We start from the raw sequence: 18,310 nt of genomic DNA on the forward strand, positions 1-18,310 counted from the left end.
AGGAAGGAGAAACTGTTTGAACGTGTTCAGAAATGACAGGATGGGTGAGGAGAGGAAAAGGTCAACTAGAGACAATATTAAGTTTAATGGAGAAGGACGGAAACAGTGTGAGTGTGAGAGAAGGAAATCCAAAGAGAGAAAAACAGACTCTTCAAGGAGGGACGATGGATGTTTATACAGGAATAGAGATATTGCAAGTAAAAGAAGCTTTAAGGACAGGTAGGTTGGATGGACACTTACGTGAAGGCGAAGGCCACCAGCGCACCACTAACCACAATAAAGTCAAGGATGTTCCACAAGTCACGGAAATAAGAGCCTTGGTGCAAAACCAAGCCCAGGTCCACCATCTTGAGGAGAAAGACAGAAGATGATGAGGAATTCAAGTCATCTGGCCGCACTGTAAAACATGCCTCAAGACCACTTTACCTTAATTAGCATTTCAAATGTGAACACTCCCGTGAAGACGTAGTCGAAATAGCGCAGGACCTACACATAGATGGGAAATTGATCAATGACACTCATAGGATACCTGACACTCTTTTGATCTGCTTCATTTTACAGAGGGTTACCAACATGAGTGGCATGGGAAGGTACCAATCACAAATTTTAATAAAATAAATAAATAAATCATTACACATGATTTCAGGAAGCATGAAATGACATTCTTACATTGTTGCGAGTAGAATCAGGCCAGACGGGGTCTTCGGCAGCAAGAGCAATACTACTCATGGCAATGACCAGCAGAATACACATCTCAAAGTAGCGCAGGGTGCAGATGTAGTGACAAGCCCGGCGGAACCTTAGAGTACACAAAGTCGTTCTTTTCATTGTACTGCATATCATCCCATCTGTGTTGTAAGACTATATAATAGCTTTGGCTGTGGTATTAGAGTAGATCCGCTTTCCTTTTGAGATTCCAATCTAAATCCGATGATCAAACAAGGCCAAGTAGGCTCCTCTAAAGCCATTTTTCCACCAAGTTGTACAGTTCAGTCCTGTAGTACAGACTATAAACCGTAATCTTTCCACTACATGGTACAGTATCTAAAGGGTAGTGATAAATGGGTGAGACATTCTAGCAGCGTAACGTTGTAACTCACCAAGAAGAGAAATCACAACACAGTACACAACTGAACTGAAATGCACTCCTTGGTGAAAATGGGCTTAAAGTGGAAGAAGTCAACCTTAAACATTTCTTGACAATAATATATGCGACTTCACTAGTCTAAACATGACATTCTGATTAGAATTACATTTGTAAAATAAGAGTTATGAAGCAAAATCCAGCCATTTTTATCCATCTCGGGAGGCGGCCATTTTGCCACATGCTGTCGACTCAGGCAATGACCAATCACAGCTCACCTGTTTTCTGAAGCTGAGCTGTGTATGGTTGTTACCTGAGATCCGAGCAACATTGATGTCATCTTCAGTGGACAGTAAGTGGCAAAATGGCCACCCCGAGATGGATAAAAACGGCTGGATTTTGCTGCTTAACTCATATTCCACTAACGCAATATTAAACAGAATACCATATTTAGACTAGTGGGACCGCATAGAACATTGTATTGTCCCAAAAAAATGTGGGGGGTTAACTTCCCTTTAAATTGGGCGAATGGCTCATGCGTCCTACTCACGGGTTTGTGGTGGTCAGTACAAACATGGAGGTGAAAGGAGGCATGGGCCTGATTCCCCCATCACCTCCCTTTGCATCATCATCGTCATCCTTGTCCTCCTTTGCTGGTAAAGGCTCCGTGTTTGCATTTTTATTGACTGCATTGAAAAGAAAGACATGGAGGAAGAACGTTAGTCATGACGAAAGTGATAATACATGTGATGTACACGGTGCTGTTTTTACCCTGGAGCATAGCATTGATAGATGGGAAAATCGGCATGTCCACAACTGTGTGGTCGAGGTGGGGCTGCCTGATGATGCTGTTGGCACGGCGATGTGCGGCATTCGCGTAGCTGACTAAACTCCCTCGAGTGCCACTGTTAGCGAGTTGGAGGGCAGATTCAAAGCCATGGCCCGCAGTGTGGTTGGCAAGTGGAATTGGGGGCTGCTCGTTGGAAGGGGGCGAGCCAGAAACCAGTTTGGTATTCATGAGGTTGTCCATATCTTCATTGTCCTGCCTGGACAGCCTCTTTTGGATGGGCCTTGTCGTGGAGAGGTTCAGAACACTACCATCCCTGGAAGTATTCATGTCAACATACATTAAGATTAGCAGGGAATTCATCATAAATGTCATCATAAACAATATGGACTAATGAATTAAGAAACAGAAGCTGGGATACACCCCTTCAAAGAATGCTTGGTTGAGTTTGTTCAACACCACAATGGAGATGAGCGAGTCAGGCCCAGTGGCCATCAGTCATCTCAATACTGCTTTCTACAGATATAATACAGTATAACCTTGTAAAAAATAATGAAAGCTATAAAATATACTAACAATATTTTCTTATATCACTGGCGTTATTGTGATGTATTGGCAAGGCATCGCAATAATTCGATTCCTATGGTGTATACGGTATATAAAAGTGTGTATTCTACTTACTTCCGTCGATTCTGGCAGATCTTCTTCCCTTCTCCTTCCATCTGGTTGCTATGGCGACTCCTTCTCGGCCTCCTCTCACTTCCATCACCAGCTCCTTCCTTCTCTCCTCCCTCCTCACCTTTATCGACCCCTTTGTTCTTATGCCTCCCTGCTTTTCCGCGTCCTTCTCGACCGTCATCATCTTCATCATTCTTGCGATGCAACCGAGGCTTCCTGTGTTCCGACTGTCCTGTCCCCCGACTTCCGCTGCGATTATGATGATGGCGCCTGGTCGGCCTCTCCTCCGAGCCCGGCCCGGGAATCGCAGTTGCATCCAATCGTACGTGGGAGCTACGATGGTGGTGCGCGCCTTTCCGGCTGCGCCTGCTCTCGGTGGACTCGCCTCGCTCTAGAGGAGCTTTGATGGGGCCTTCTTGACCTCCGTGCTCGTGGTGGTGCCTGTGGAGATCAGGGGCAGGATGCTGCTGGCTGAAGCAGAGGTCTGGATTGTTGTCAGTGTTCTTGTTGGTGTTGTTGTTGCGGTTCTCAAGGGGGTCAACCACCAAAGGTCGATCCAGGTGTGTTTTCGTATCTGGTCGGACGTGGCGTGAGTAGTTGACCTGAGCATGAAGGATTGCGATGTTTACACCTGTATTGCTTAAAAAAATGTATTAGTGAACATTTCTGGCCAGCAGTGAAACCTCTAAAGTCTGAATATCTCATGTTTAAAAATTTGAATGCAATCCAAAAAATTGGGAGAATATGCCAAAATTTGTTGCCATGCATAACGCCATACAAAATGATGATTTGACCTGGTTTAGAGTCTTGTTATTTAGATAAATTCAAATCAGTGTCCTCGTTTGACTTGAGAGGTTCCACCATACTACTCAAATGTAAAAATAAAAACATAACATAGTCATAGCCATCACTTGTGTACACTGATAACACAAGTCTAGAGGCATTGTTTTGCCTTGTCCTTTACATTGTTGTGTTCCTCCCTCCCTGTCCTTGCCTTCCAGCGGTCTTCGGGTTCCAGCTCGTTATATAGGGCTTCTCGGCTGGATGCCAGCGTTTGCTTCCTCAGCTCCTTGGTGCGCTGCTCCCACACAGACTTATTGAGTCCCTTATTGTGATTCTTCTGCTGCTCCTTACTGTGAAACCAAACACAGTGGAGAGAATGAATGGAGGCGATTGTGAGGACTTGCATGAAAGCAGCTGAGCAAATATGCACTCAAACAAGTGGGGGGTGATGTGGAAGCAAACACCAAAATTATAAATAGGTTATGAAGATATGCTGGGGTGAGCGTCCACACAAAGCAATGTGCAGGGATTTTGGAAGCTAAATTGAGGAAAGGTAATAATTTCTTATCATTAGCAATGATTAATTGTACACACAGCTCAATAAAGTGTTACTGGTGACTAACCAACTTCAACTCGGACCAACATTTTAATCATGACTGCTATTGTGAGGTGCAGCAACACAAGGTGAACTCTTGGAAAAGTAGCAAAAGTTGGTGACAGTTTATTTAGGTTCATAAAAGGTCGGAGACAAAGCGACATGGGGAGGAGATGAGGAATGAGAGATTCAGAAATAAAAGGACAAATGAAAAATAAATACCAGTCCAGAAAGTGGTCAGTAGCGTTGCGACAATCACTGTGTACTTTGTTGCTGAGGAGGAAAACAGTTGGTGAGTGAGATGGCACAAAAAAAGTGAGGATTTCATTCCAAAATGAGCCAGCTCAGGCAATTTGGAATTAGTTTTTTGTTTAGTTTTTAAAAGAAGAAAACATCACATTTTGGAATGCAACCCAGCATGTACATAAAGACATGCAAACCCAAACATGCATTCAGGAACTCGGGTCTGAAAGTGTCACAGTTAAAAACGTATTAATTCATCATTATTCACATTTGTAATGTTTTTCATTGAATATAACTCGTTCACAGGTAATGGGCAAAACACTCAATTAGTTGAAGGAATCTGCAGACTGTGTTCAAATTAATTGTTGAAAAATGATGTCATAAAGCAAATCAGGCAGAAGCAAGAGCAAAACTACTGTCTCAGTTGGTTTGTGATCGAAACGAAAACATACTGGACTCAGTTTTTTATGACAAGGTATTTTGAAAATGCCAATTTTGTGTGATTTTTTTGTCAAATTAAATGAATAGACAGTATATATTACATGATAAATTGATAGTTAATTTTCCACAAAAGGATCAATGAAATGTCAAATCCGCATTCCACTTCTGCAACTAATGCATCTATTTTTCATTTGATAACACTAAGCAAATTATTCATCTCCTTTCTACTATTTTTTTTTTTTTTAAATAAGCATTTTTATTTCATTCAACAAGGCACTGCGTTTCCCATCATAGTAAAAAGAAATGTATCAAATGTAAATGTAATGTGTACGGACAAAAACTGCTCCAATAGAATGAGAACATACAAGTCAAAAAGAATCAATACATATATATATATATATAAAATAATAAATGTTTTAAAAGTTTTTATGTTGCTTTTTATAGGAATATCCTCTTGAGAAATTATTCAAAAATCACCAATATCCCTGTTTGTTTGTTTTTACTTTGTTTTTCCTTAAATCCATCATTCACTAACTCTTACACACATCAGATGAATGTCAGAAAAGAAAATATTTAACCTAGATAGGAGGTCCATGAAAAATGAATGTCTCCTGACACGTAGATACATATTAACGACAAACTGACACATGCCCAGCACATACAATGGCAATACACACTGTGATGTGACATGAGGACACACAGCGTGTGTGCTTGTGGGTGTTCATAATCCCAATTCCTAGTAACTGTGTGGAAAAGGCTGTTGTATCAAAGCAGTAAAGGTCACTGTGAGTTGTGTGTGTTCATGCTGTGTTCCCCTGCTGTTGTTAAACCTTTATGAGTGTTAGTTTATGTGTGAGTGAGTGTCTTGTGTAAATGTATAAATTGAACCGGAACACAAAATCTTTCAAATAATTTGGCCTGTAAACAGTGTGATAAAAAAGAGAAGTCTGTTACATTGCCGGCATTATCAGATCTTCGTCTTAATGCTACATAACACTGGACGACCTCGACACTTAATGTATGAGTGCTAACACAGGTGCTAATGTTGTTGTTTCGGATTGTGTTCAGAGTGTGTGAACACCTTGCTTCCAAGCAAAAAAAAAAAAAAAAATTTATACTGCTGGCCAAAACGCAAAACCTCCTCTCTTACACATTTTTTTTTTAATCATTTATTTTTTTGCAGAATTATATTTGTGGAAATCCTGCAGATTTTTAGTCTCAGCAATCGATTAAGTTAATGTGCGCAAGGAGCAAAAACTGCTGGACAAGCGCAGAGAACGAGGTCTGTTGCACCTACCAATCGAACATTGAGGCACGTTTACATTCAGATTCGAACCCCAAGATGCCAATTCCAAAAGAACAAGCCAAAGGCATTATGCATTTAATATGCTGTGCACGAATGGGTCGTAATTGCGACAGTTACAAAAGTAACCCAATTACTGATCAAAAATGGACCGATCCACTTTATGGGTCAATTTGACCCAACTTTCTGTGTTGTTTTATACAAAATGACCCACTTTTTTGACCCAAGTAAAGGATCTGACCAATATTTATGAATTGTTTTACACTAAAAGACACATTTCTTAACTCAAAGTTGGGTCAAATTGACCCAAGTAGAGGATCGGTCTATTTTGATCCACTGTTTTTAGCGTGTGCATGATCATTTCGAAAAAAGGGGAAAAAACACGTACACTTTAGGCAAGTGGCTGTCGGCATAGATATCAATACATACAGTAGAGCCTTCATCATGGCTACCGTGTTGAACTGGGAGTCCCATGATGGTATCTATGTTAAAGCCCTGATTATAAAATAATGCGTGGCGTGTAACATACATGTCTGATGTTTGTAACAAACCAATCAGTTCTAATAAAGTTATTGAAGCCAAACACATGGCTTTCTCTACACCTAATATACTGCATCTATGGTCTCCGCGGCTAGCTCGTGTACCAAGACTAACCCATCCAGTATTCCGAAGGTTTGCCACAAGGGCTACGTATTTATCAATCACAGACCCGCATTCAAGCGTTTGAGATTCTACTTTTAAGGTAAGCCATTTGAAACATCTTTTCCATCTATATACAGTATATTAAACTGTATGATTCTATGCCTGTTGGGAAAATGTTTGGAACCCAAATCACAACCGCAATGAGATCTGCACTCACGCTGCTATGGAGAGGTTGGCAGCTGACAGGGGGCTGACTTCCGCCACCTCCTTGGCTTTCTGCAACGCGATCTTCTGACTGGCAGCCTCCTCCTCCTCTTGCTCATCCTGCCAGGAAAGAATGAGAGGAGGAAGGAAAAGGACGTCAATGGTGGAAGTGGAGTGGAGAAAAAAAAAAGTTTAGTCATGATGAGGTAACGTCGAGCTGGACTGCACCTTTGTGAGCTCCTGTGCGTTGGCCAAATTGTCCACAGCGATAGCCAAGAAGACATTCAGCAGAGTATCTAAGCAAAAAGTTATAGGAAATCCACTGTGTGGGCATTTGGCTTATTTGTACATATTTCCACAACAGGCAAACTCATGAGAACAACAAAAAAAAAAGCAACAATAATAGTATTTTAGCATCATGTAGTAAGTTTATCACAGTTCTGCTTTAACTCCAGAAACTCAAGGAAGCACAATTTATTTAATCAAAACCTTTGGATAATGCTTTTAAAATGCACAATGTATGCTTATGGCACAGCAGAATGATTTTCACACATGTGTCTTTTTACTTCGGCAAGCAAAGGATACAGTTGCCAAAAAGTGTGAGCACGATGAAGAAGACGGAGAAGGCCATGCCCTTGTTGACTCCGCCCTGAGACTTGATGCCAGCATACATCACCATGTTCCAGTCTTCGCCTGTCAGGATCTGGACACAAGCATGCACAAACACATATTAGTTAGTTAAAGCCATTGTCTTGGATATTTTGGGAAATTTTTTAGTTTTTCCTCTAAAAACGTTTTTCTCTTTTATGACAGTTTGAATTGTTACTTAATCACTGACTGCTTACATACGTTAATTACATGAATACACAATTTGTATAAAAAAAACCAAACATATTTCACAGTGATAGTGAAATAATCAGCAGTAAAATTGATCTTTACTGGTTTAGACTTATTCAAGCCCTCGTCTGTTTTGTCTGCTTACCTGAAACACTGTCATTATTGCTGCCGGGAAGGTATCAAAGTTTGTTGAAGGAGTACCATTTTCAAAATTAAACCTGACAGGGGAAAGGCAAATGGGAAACATCTGAGTTAGGTTTTTGAGAGAAAGGAAAAACAGTCGCATTAAAGCACCAAAAAAAATATGTAAAATAAGGAAGGATAGATGAAAGAGCACTGACTGTCCTCCAAAGAGCTGCATTCCCAGCAGAGCGAAAACAACTATGAAGAGGAAGAGGAGGAAGAGCAAGCTGATGATGGACTTCATGGAGTTGAGCAAAGACACGACAAGGTTCCGTAAAGATGCCCAATACCTGGAAAGAAGAAACAGTGTTGCAATTTTCAAATGATGCCCTCTGCATACAATAAACAATAATAGCAGTAGATGTGTTTAATACACGACACTCACTTGGTGACCTTGAAGATCCTCAATAACCTGAGAGCTCGTAAAACACTGATGCCGAATGATGTGCCCGGCTGGATAAAAGACCACAGCACTTCAAATATGCTGCCACAGATCACCTTTTAGAACACAGGGACATGCAACTCGTTATTCATGACATGGCAGTTGCATCCTCATTACATATAGAAATAGGTGGTCTTTATTTGTGGTGCTTGTGTGACATTTTCAGTTAGTCCAGTGCTTTTCAAATAAGGGGGACAGTGTGATGCCATGTGTGACCTCAGGGAACCTTTTTTTTTTTTTTTGGGCCATACTAGAAGTGTAATTGCACATCCACTACAGTAGGTGGCACAGGCACACTCATTGTTAGAGACTGCATGAGTATGAGCTCATCTGCAAAGATGTACTTACTACAAATTTATAGGCATATGATACTATTTATAGTTGCGGCAAAGAGTTGGGATGGGTGGGTGTTATTTTCGTCTTCCAGGGGGGACGTAAAAAAATATAATTGAGAAGTACTGGGTTAGTCCCTAGTTGCAGTGGTACTCACGATGCAGTCGAAGCAGTTGAAAGAGGAGTTGAGGTATGCCTGCTTTCCCAGACCATACATCTTGACAAACATCTCCGTCAAGAATATTCCCAGGAAGATAAATTCAGCGTAATCTATCAGGAGGGCAGCAGACAAAAATAAGTGATGAACACCACACAGTGGGAGAGAGAGAGAGAGGAAACCATCCGTTCTGTTGTCTATGGGATATTCCTCTATTCAGGGCCACAAAATGCTCACGCATTAGCGCTGTAACAAGCATTTTGTCATTGCAGTCACCACTGAAATGAATTAGTATCAAATCTTCATCAAAGTGACAGGGAGAATCTATACAGGTCAACTCAAAGATAAATTAATGTGCATAAAATCAATATATGTACCATTAGTGAGAGTCAACATAAGACTTGTATTAAAAAAATATGCCTTTACAAAAACATAATCATGCCCACTTTTGTGTGATCCTTTAGATATGTGTTAATGTAACATCTGCTCTACTCACTTAAAAAATCGGAAAGTGGTTCCGGCTGGTCGTAGTGCACGACAGCCACACACAGCGTGTTGAGGCCCACCAAACATAGTACAGTCCAGTAGAAGGCCTGAGACTTCACTACGTGGCGGATTAAGAAGCGCAACCGCCGTTCTCGCCTCTTGAAAGATGATACTTCTAGCTTGGAGCTTTTTAAGCTGGCGCGGGCAAATGGTGAACCTAAGAGGGTAAGAAACATAACACTGTTAGCCTCAGCATCATCTGTATATCTGAATGTCACAGGCACACAAGGTGTGAACCGGCATTCACAGGATAAGGAATAAGAAGTAAAAGATGTAGACGAGAGAGAAGTGGGGAAGGTAACTCAGGCCGTGATCATTTGATTGCATTGTTTAAAGCGGCACCTCAAAATCGGAATGAAATCATTCCACAAAAAGAATTTCAGGTTAAATATGCATCAAAAGTCGAAAATAGAGGTCAATGCACCAGTCAACATATTACGCAAAACATCTGTGACACGGGTTTTGTTCAGTTAATAATAGTTAGAGCGGGTTGAGTTTGTGTAAAAATTATATATCTCTTATAAGCCCAATGGCTAAAACAATTGTTTCAAAATTGTATCTGATTTTTAGTAATAATTAACATGTTGCTTTTTTTCCATCAAATTTCAAAAATTTTAACCAGTGACAATGTGAAATAGCTTAAGAAGCTTCCCTCGCTCTTCTGAAGAGGGCAAATATGCTTATATGGTCCAATATGGAGGACCAAAACTGCCAAAATTCAAAATAAATAAATGACTAAATAAATAAGTAAATGACTAAAATTGAAAATAAAAAATATATAATTTGAAAATTATATAAAAAAAAATATATATATAAATGGAAATGGAAATAAGAACAACAATAAATAGGTCCTATATATATATATATATATATATATATATATATATATATATATATATATATATATATATATATATATATATATATATATATATATATATATACACAAACATAAATAAATAAATACATTTGTATTTAATTTTGAATTATATTTTTTATATTAGTTTTTTATTTTCACTTTTTGTCATTTATTTATTTATTTAATCATTTATTTATTTAGTCGTTTATTTATTTTAAATGTTGGCAGTTGTAGTCCATACTTCCAGATCGAAATGTTAATCAAATGAGAGGGCGACGGTCCTAAGCGTGTCTTGGGTTGGACTTCATTTGTCGAGTGAGCAGCTCGACAAACAAGGAAGTCTTGCCGGCTTGCATTGGAGAACTCCAGTAATGGACGACTATCTTGCCCACTGTCTCCTCGACAACTGTTGTCGAGCAACTCAAGTCGCAAGTTGTGGTGGCAGTGGACAAGAAAGTCGTCCATTGCTGGAGCTCTCCATGCAAGCCGGCGAGACTTCCTTTTTCGCCGAGCCGCTCACTCGACCAAAGAAAGTCCAACCCAAGACACACTTAGGACCGCCCCCTCATTTGAATAACATTTCGTCCTGGCAGTATGGACCAAAACTGCCCAAATTAAAAATAAATAAATGAATAAATAAATAAATAAATGACTAAAAGTGAAAATAAAAACAGATAAAAAAATAATAATAATAATAAATATATATATATATATATATATATATATATATATATATATATATATATATATATATATATATATATATATATATATATATATATATATATATATATATATATATATTGTTTTTATTTCCATTTATATTTATTTTTGGCGATTTAATTTTCAAATTTTATATTTTTTTATATCCGTTTTTATTTTCACTTTTAGTCCTGAAAGTATTTATTTATTTTGCCATTTATTTATTTTGAAAATTGCAGTTTTGGTCCTCCATAGTCCAACAACATGTCTTCCACCTTGCCTTCGGCCTACGGGGAGGTGAGGAGGAGAATTAAAGGGTAACACAAGAGTAGGAATTCATATCAGCAAAGAGAAGAATGAAGGAGAGACAAGGAGAGAAGGGTCAGGTAATGCTGATATGCAAGATAGCTTCTGTATGTTCTGTACCTGCGCTTTGCCTTTGTGTGTGTGTGTGTGTGTGTGTGTGTGTGTGTTGTCTCACCAACTGCCAGATCCCCCTCCCCCTCCTCTGGGTTTAGAAGCTCAGCTTTGCTTTTGTGGTTCTTGGTGGCCCTCCTGCGGGAGCCTGGAACAGAAAGCAGCAGCCCGTATTGAATTCATTGATCTCGTTCAGTTCATTGTCTAAATGTTTAGAACCGATGAATCCTGAAAATCAAGAGTACAGATGTTCACGCAAATGTTTTAAAAACGTGTAATATCAGTGGGTTCCGACTTAATCTGAGATCAAAATGTGTGTCTCCCACTTGGAACGGAAATACTACAAACTTTCCCTTATTAGTTGAAAATGTTTTGACTTTTCATCAATGATCAATTGTGGATTCATGAAGAGACACTTATGATATGCTTTTATCAGCATGAGAGCCCTTTGTTTGCACTCACACAGTTTTCTGGTTCCGTTTACAGTTACAGGTAACATTTAACAGCAATTTGTATAACAGTAGACAAACACATACAAGAAGAGTAGAAATAATTCCTACCATCATAATCATTTTCGTTGTCATCATCTGCCAAGAGAACCTCTTCTGCAAAAAGCAACAACACAGCGTTTGGTACTTGTTCAAACATACAATAAAGGCACATAAGTCAAGTTAATTTATTTTCCCATACACTGGTTACAAAGTACTTACTATTGTAAGAATACAAACATGAATTGTTTCTTGACAGCTCAGGATAATTTAAGGAGTCTTTTGTATTGCCAATGCAAATGAAAATAAATGCATTTTGGGCCTGCACCTTTGTCTTCACCACTTCCTTTTTTTAAAATATGCAACTTATTTTGATGTAGATTGTCTATTCAAGAAGATCAAAGCCCTGTCCTCAATTTGCACTGCACAAGCCTCCTTCATCTTCTCTCTGCATCTGTCCTACAGGCCCCACCACATGCTTTACACTAACAAGGCAACGAGTGAAAGTTAACTCCTGGCAACAATAGGCATCAATCAATGATGTCAACAAACAAGATGTTTAAAATTGTGAATATTTCTCCTTAGAAGCTCAAAAAGCTTTATGTTGTAATGTGACAGGATGTACCTCTGGATGGAACTGTTCAAGTATAATGTTTATTTAATACAGGGGTGCTCCCTGGGCTATTCTTAAAAAAAGAAGAAAAAATAGCTCATTTGAAATGGAGCATTGTCATTTCCTAGGAATGTAGTAAAAGAGAGATTGTTGTGTCTTTGTATAAGAAGAGCTACAATATTTTACCAGCTTTGCAGATCCACTCCAAGTAACCATTGAGTTCCCTTTCAATCTGCTGCTGCCTTCTCAGCTTCAGGAACTCACTTCTGTTTTCCACTCGTTCCCTCTCTTTGGCAAACTCCCTGTGAGGATATACACACAAGTAATATATTTGAAACTATTATTTAGGTGCTTTACTTACTTTTTTATTTATTTATTTTCCAGAAACGTGCCATGCGTAGCAGACCCTTACCCTGACAACACTCCCAGCACCAGGTTGAGCATGAAGAAGGAGCCAATGATAATAAGGGGGATGAAATACATCCAGTTCCATGCGCTCCCTGAGGCATCGTTGCTCTGGAAACACACGCACGCACGCACACGCACACTCAATCATCAGAGGTTTTTGACATTCCACTACTACTACTTTAATAACAGTGACCAGCACCTTCACCAACGAGTGTTAACCCCCATTTGTTTATTAGTTTGCAGGATTAATAACTAATTTCAGCAGCAATGTTGTGGAGGGCTGAGTCAATGTCACAAGGAAGACCCCAGTACATTTTCAGTGTGGCTCAGAATAAAGATGTCCCTGACTTTTACATTGTGAGATTTGCCCATTTTGATTTATTAACTTAAAAAAAAAATCTGCATATTATCGGTGAATTATTGATGAGGTACAGACGCTCCCCTACTTACGAACATTCGAGTTACGAACAACGGTACATACGAACATTTCTGCGTGTACAGTATGTCGAAAAATGTTCGGAAAGAGATGCTGTAAGTTAGATTTTGTATTGCGCGTAGTGCTTCTTTCCGCCGCTAATACCGACGCTTGGCGCTGTGAGAGCTCATTGGAGGCTCAGCAACGTGTCGAGGAGGAGGAGGAAGAAACGCCGGTCCCCATGAAGCAGGAAATAACTTTTGAAGCCGATTCCAGCGACGACGAAGAATCTCTCATGATATAAAATCCTCCTCTTCCTCCTCCTCCATCATCTCCTTAAGCATCGAGTACATCTTCCAAAAGTAAGTTAAACTTCATTTTATTTATCTTATTACGTACATGTACATACTGTGTGTGTGTCTCGCTCTCTCTCTCTAACATACGTAGTACAGTACAGTACTGTACGTATTCTCTCCATTTTATTAAAAGTTTTTTTCAGTACAAACCAATGCAGGTTACTTGTACAAGCCTTAAACATACTTATATAAACCTTCAATATACGTATATAGGCTTTAAACATAAATTATAATACAAAATATAGCACTGAAGCAATTTACGAACAAATTCACCTTACGAACGATCGTCCGGAACGTAACTCGTTCGTAAGGTGGGGAGCGTCTGTATATAAAGCAGGTGGTTATATATGAAGTTGTACAACTCGGTAATGATTGAAATCAGGACTGCTCAACTTAATGGCATTCTATTTCATGGATTGATAATGCAGCTCAACACACACAATTTTTGCTTGAAAATAAAAAAAAAAAAAACAACAACTAAATAATCCCTATCATTCACGTATCATCACTGTTAGATGTCTAGAAGAGATGATTACATCCTCATTGTTTTCGTACTCCTTTTTTTTCTCCTGCTGTCCTCCTGTGTCCTGTTTAGTCATCCATTATTTCCTTCAATCTTTTCTACTTGAATTTCCTCTTTACTTCCTCTCTTTCGTGCAGTCTATTGAAGCCCTTGTCACTCTCACTGATCAACATCCCCTCCCTAACCTCACCTCTAGTCCTGCTCCCGTCTTCTCCACTGGCTTATTGCCCTAATAGCCCCCTGCCTTGCCTCCTCTGATCCTTTCCCTCTGTCTACTTGGAAGCTGGCATGGCTGCTGTGTACCCAATGTACCGCAAACCCTTTTTTTCTACCATTAAACTTTTATCACTTCTCTCCCCAGCAGCTGCAAGAATAACTCCGGCTGAACAGGCCCTTTTAAATATAGAGCAGCACCGGGAAAGAGGGACGCAGGGAGAGACATTGAGCAAAAGGGACAGCGTCGTATAAGAGTGGACGTATGACAACACAACTGGAAATTGGTAGAGTGAAAAGGATTAATAATGTCGGTATTAGAGTTACACCACTCAAAGACTCTCATGTCCATAACAACCAAGAACCCAGGAAGTGATTGCACAGTGAGAATATAATTGGATGACAAGCAGTCAGTCAAGCTCTGGTAACACATGGAAACATCTAATATGCTACATTCTCTTATTTTCTATTGAGGAGACCTGAAACTGCAAGTACAACTGTCCAGTCACGTCCAAAGAACACATCTTGAAAAATGAGGATACTATTGCCCTAATTTACTCAAGGTTGGGAACTTGGCATTTGCGAGCAGAAACTTGATTGGCCACGCAAACATGCATGGAAGCTCATCTAGTAAATAGGCGCCCCCAGGGTTGCTTCTGCCAAATTGCCATGCAGTACCTTTTGGAATGTGTAAAATGATTGATGATACATTAATTTAGCACACAATTTAAATGAGACAAATTGCAATGACTTAATTTGCTTTTTCAAACGTTGCACCTGAAAGGCAGGTCCAAACTGCACGCACTGCGGTGGCAGGATGGCACTGGGGAAATGAGAGCCGGTGGGGAGAACTTTTTCATACTGTGTAAACATTTTTGAAATACCAGAAACCCAAATTATATGAAAATACATATAGTCTATTCAGCATTCCAATTCCAATTTTGGAGCTTCTTAATGATCGAAGCGAGGGCTGGCTTGATGTAAGTCGCAAGAAGGAGTCATGCCATAAACCCTCTAGGTTGTCATATATGACAAAATGCTTTTCAACCCCATTACTTTGTGTCTAGGTCATTACAGCACACTATGACAATTGGTGCTGGTTTTCAATGATTACTGTCCAAAATTTTAAATGCAATGTTTCGCAAGATTGGCACATACAGTACAAAACTTGTAATTTTACTACATTTAGGATTTAAATCAAAGAAAGGTGGCGTTAATGCGGTTGCTATTCTCCCCCAAAACATTGGCGCAATTTGTAGCCAAGTAACATGCTTGGTTGCATTATCCACAAAAATATCCTATTCCATCACTTCAAAACTCAATTTTCACATTTGGTGCTTTACCAAATGTTTGATGGTGTAAACTACCAGAACAACTTAAATGACAAAACTCTCTTTAAAATATGGCAGTCTCAAACACTTTACACCTGTTGGAAACAGTGGGCAAAATCTGTTAGTGCCAGTGAACACATAGTTTAAACGTCCGCTATTTGGGATCCGAGTTAATCAGGCCCTAAATCTTGATTTATCGACACAGTACTGTCCTGTACAAGTGCAGCCATACAACTATGTAGTCTTCCACTGCAAGCCTTGGTTTGTGCGTTTGCATGTGAACAGTATTTTAGCATGGAATGGGCTGGCTGCACAGGACTTTTGCCAAAACAGGCCAACCAGGTTCCTGCTGCGTACATAATTTTTCATCTTTGGGGTATTTTGACAAAGGCATGACATGTTATGAAGACAACTTTCAAGACACCGTCTTCTAAGACGCCATTTTAAATTGTGGGGGAAGAAATGCTGATAGATAATTAGGGAAAATTGCCATTGTCCTCTAACCCCCCTCCCAAACACACATTTTTACATGCTAGCCAACCCCATATTGTCATCTAGATATTCCACTGCAGGCTATGCTGATGCAGCCCATCTTGTGGCAAGCACTGCTGATGTAGGAGTAAAGCCTGTAAGCCTGTGGTGATCATTAAAGAAGTCCATGTTAAACTCACATGCAATCAACGCCTTTATGGTCATGACTCATAAAAGGTAGTAAGAATGGAATAGATCTGTAATTAAATTTGTAATGTAAATTTAGACAGTGTGCTTGTTTGTATTCCAACTAGGGATGTTCAATACCACTTTTTTTTTTAGACCAATATCGATACAAGTACAGTACTAAAAAGTGTCGATACCATTAGTACTTATGATACAATAAAATTCCCCCAAAAAACAATGACAGCTATATATATTTATTTTTTTTTAAACTATAGGCATACATCCCAATTATAGCAAATTTCCTTAAAAAAAATCATTAAATTAATGGCAATTATATTTTTTCAATTTGCTCATAAATGTAATTTTGCACAAAGCACACAATAAAATTAATAAAAAAAATAAGTTGTACAACCAAATATATTCATTGGGACTTTTTTTTTTGGCCACTGGATTATTTTATATATCTTTTTTTTTTAAGGAATACAGTGAAGTACAGTAGTGAAGTGCAAACAACTGAATTCAATACAACAAGGTGTCAAGTAATTAACTATCTACCATGTTAAGAATTATTGTTAAGAATGTTTAGTGTGTGTTAATCATATCTTGTTTTCAAATCCATGCTTTTAATTTGAAAGGCTGCTCTGTATTTCCATTTCCAGTTTCACTCTCTCCTTTCGTCATGCATCTCATAGCAGTGCAGCAGTCAATAACGATATACTATATACAGACATGTCTGCACTTCAGAGCTAATTAAATTGTTGAGTATAGCTGAAGACTGACCTCCAATTAATACGATCGCATAAGTCGTTCTGAAATGTGCCAAATTACAACCAAGTGTTACGTATTGTAGTTTAGTGACCCCTATCGGCCATGTAAATAGCGAAAAAATTGTAAACTGAACCATAACATGAGTTACTGGGACTCGAACCAGGTCACCTGGTCGGAAGACGAGCGTTTCTCTGACTGAGCCAACAGGCCAATATTTATTTTAGTGTTTACTACATATTTTGTAACGTCAACCATACTACAACCTCACTGAGCCTCTTACTAACCCCAACCATTAGTATCCCATCCCAGAAGAGATGACGGATTGACGTCAAAAAGGAGCATGCGCAGAACGTACCAACGTCTTGTTCGTCTTGTGACTGTGGGGCACCTGTCGCGGAATACGCTCTATTTGGTTGTATTTTCGTTCATGGTAAAAACGGCCAATATGTCGTATTTGTTGGAGGACTTCTTGTACCGGAGCCCCAAATGCAAAATAATAATTTCAGCTTTTAGTTCCTGATCAAAAATAGGCCACACAATTGCCGGCCTTTATCAGTATCGATACCTGTCGCGAGTTCCAATACCTTGACATATGACCTGGTATCGGCCCTAAACGATACCCGGTATCGGTACTCGCCCATCCCTAATTCCAACATAGCAGGGGTGCATGGTCGATAGCTCTGAGTTAAGAACCATCCTAATATTTGCAGCAAGCACACAGTAAGGGAGTCTGAGCAAAGAGATATGTGAACTCTGCTGAAAACAAGCAGAGGGAACAACTTTACAGTTTTAAAGTCGTTAAATTTGTGGTTGTGTCGTGTTAACAGCACTTACATAGTACAGCAGTTCAGTCCAGCCCTCCATGGTGATACATTGGAAGACGGTGAGAATGGCAAAAAGGATGTTGTCAAACTGGGTGATGCCATAGTTTGGACCTAGCCAGTACTTTCGACATGTGGTACCCTCTGGACACAATCGCGACGGAGGTTCCGTTCCACATGGGAACTCTTCTCGGATCTCGTCTGGATTTGGGCAGAAGTTGAGATATTGAGTATATGTATCCATCCATTTTCTTAACCGCTTTTCCTCACAAGGGTCGCGGGAGTGCTGGAGCCTATCCCAGCTGGCTTCGGGCAGTAGGCGGGGTACACCCTGAACTGGTTGCCAGCCAATCGCAGGGCACACAGAGACGAACAACCACACTCACAATCACACCTAAGGACAATTTGGAGTGTTCAGTTAACCTGCCAGGTATGTCTTTGAAATGTGGGAGGAAACCGGAGTACCCAGAGAAAACCCACG

The 18,310-nt window shown here is 39.6% G+C and overlaps 1 protein-coding gene across 16 annotated transcripts in view; it reads right to left on the reverse strand.

The window, feature by feature from the left end:
- cacna1aa (calcium channel, voltage-dependent, P/Q type, alpha 1A subunit, a) overlaps positions 1–18,310 on the reverse strand; it is a 91,372-nt gene that overhangs the window by 43,040 nt on the left and 30,022 nt on the right. For 9 of the 16 annotated variants that reach the window (XM_077557035.1, XM_077557037.1, XM_077557039.1 and 6 more), the window contains exons 6-26: positions 17,843–18,030; positions 12,750–12,853; positions 12,524–12,639; positions 11,797–11,841; positions 11,301–11,384; positions 9,209–9,415; positions 8,713–8,825; positions 8,166–8,278; positions 7,939–8,070; positions 7,743–7,815; positions 7,346–7,463; positions 6,989–7,056; positions 6,774–6,880; positions 4,150–4,200; positions 3,514–3,682; positions 2,553–3,151; positions 1,856–2,187; positions 1,635–1,770; positions 670–799; positions 427–486; positions 241–347 (exon numbers count right to left, since the gene is read on the reverse strand). In XM_077557035.1, coding sequence (XP_077413161.1) covers positions 241–347; positions 427–486; positions 670–799; positions 1,635–1,770; positions 1,856–2,187; positions 2,553–3,151; positions 3,514–3,682; positions 4,150–4,200; positions 6,774–6,880; positions 6,989–7,056; positions 7,346–7,463; positions 7,743–7,815; positions 7,939–8,070; positions 8,166–8,278; positions 8,713–8,825; positions 9,209–9,415; positions 11,301–11,384; positions 11,797–11,841; positions 12,524–12,639; positions 12,750–12,853; positions 17,843–18,030 — 3,052 coding nt within the window. The remainder of the gene's footprint in view (positions 1–240; positions 348–426; positions 487–669; positions 800–1,634; positions 1,771–1,855; positions 2,188–2,552; positions 3,152–3,513; positions 3,683–4,149; positions 4,201–6,773; positions 6,881–6,988; positions 7,057–7,345; positions 7,464–7,742; positions 7,816–7,938; positions 8,071–8,165; positions 8,279–8,712; positions 8,826–9,208; positions 9,416–11,300; positions 11,385–11,796; positions 11,842–12,523; positions 12,640–12,749; positions 12,854–17,842; positions 18,031–18,310) is intronic. The other 7 variants (XM_077557049.1, XM_077557050.1, XM_077557043.1 and 4 more) reach the window with 3 other exon arrangements.

Source organism: Vanacampus margaritifer, chromosome 2 (assembly GCF_051991255.1).
Source record: "Vanacampus margaritifer isolate UIUO_Vmar chromosome 2, RoL_Vmar_1.0, whole genome shotgun sequence".
NCBI lineage: Eukaryota > Metazoa > Chordata > Actinopteri > Syngnathiformes > Syngnathidae > Vanacampus > Vanacampus margaritifer.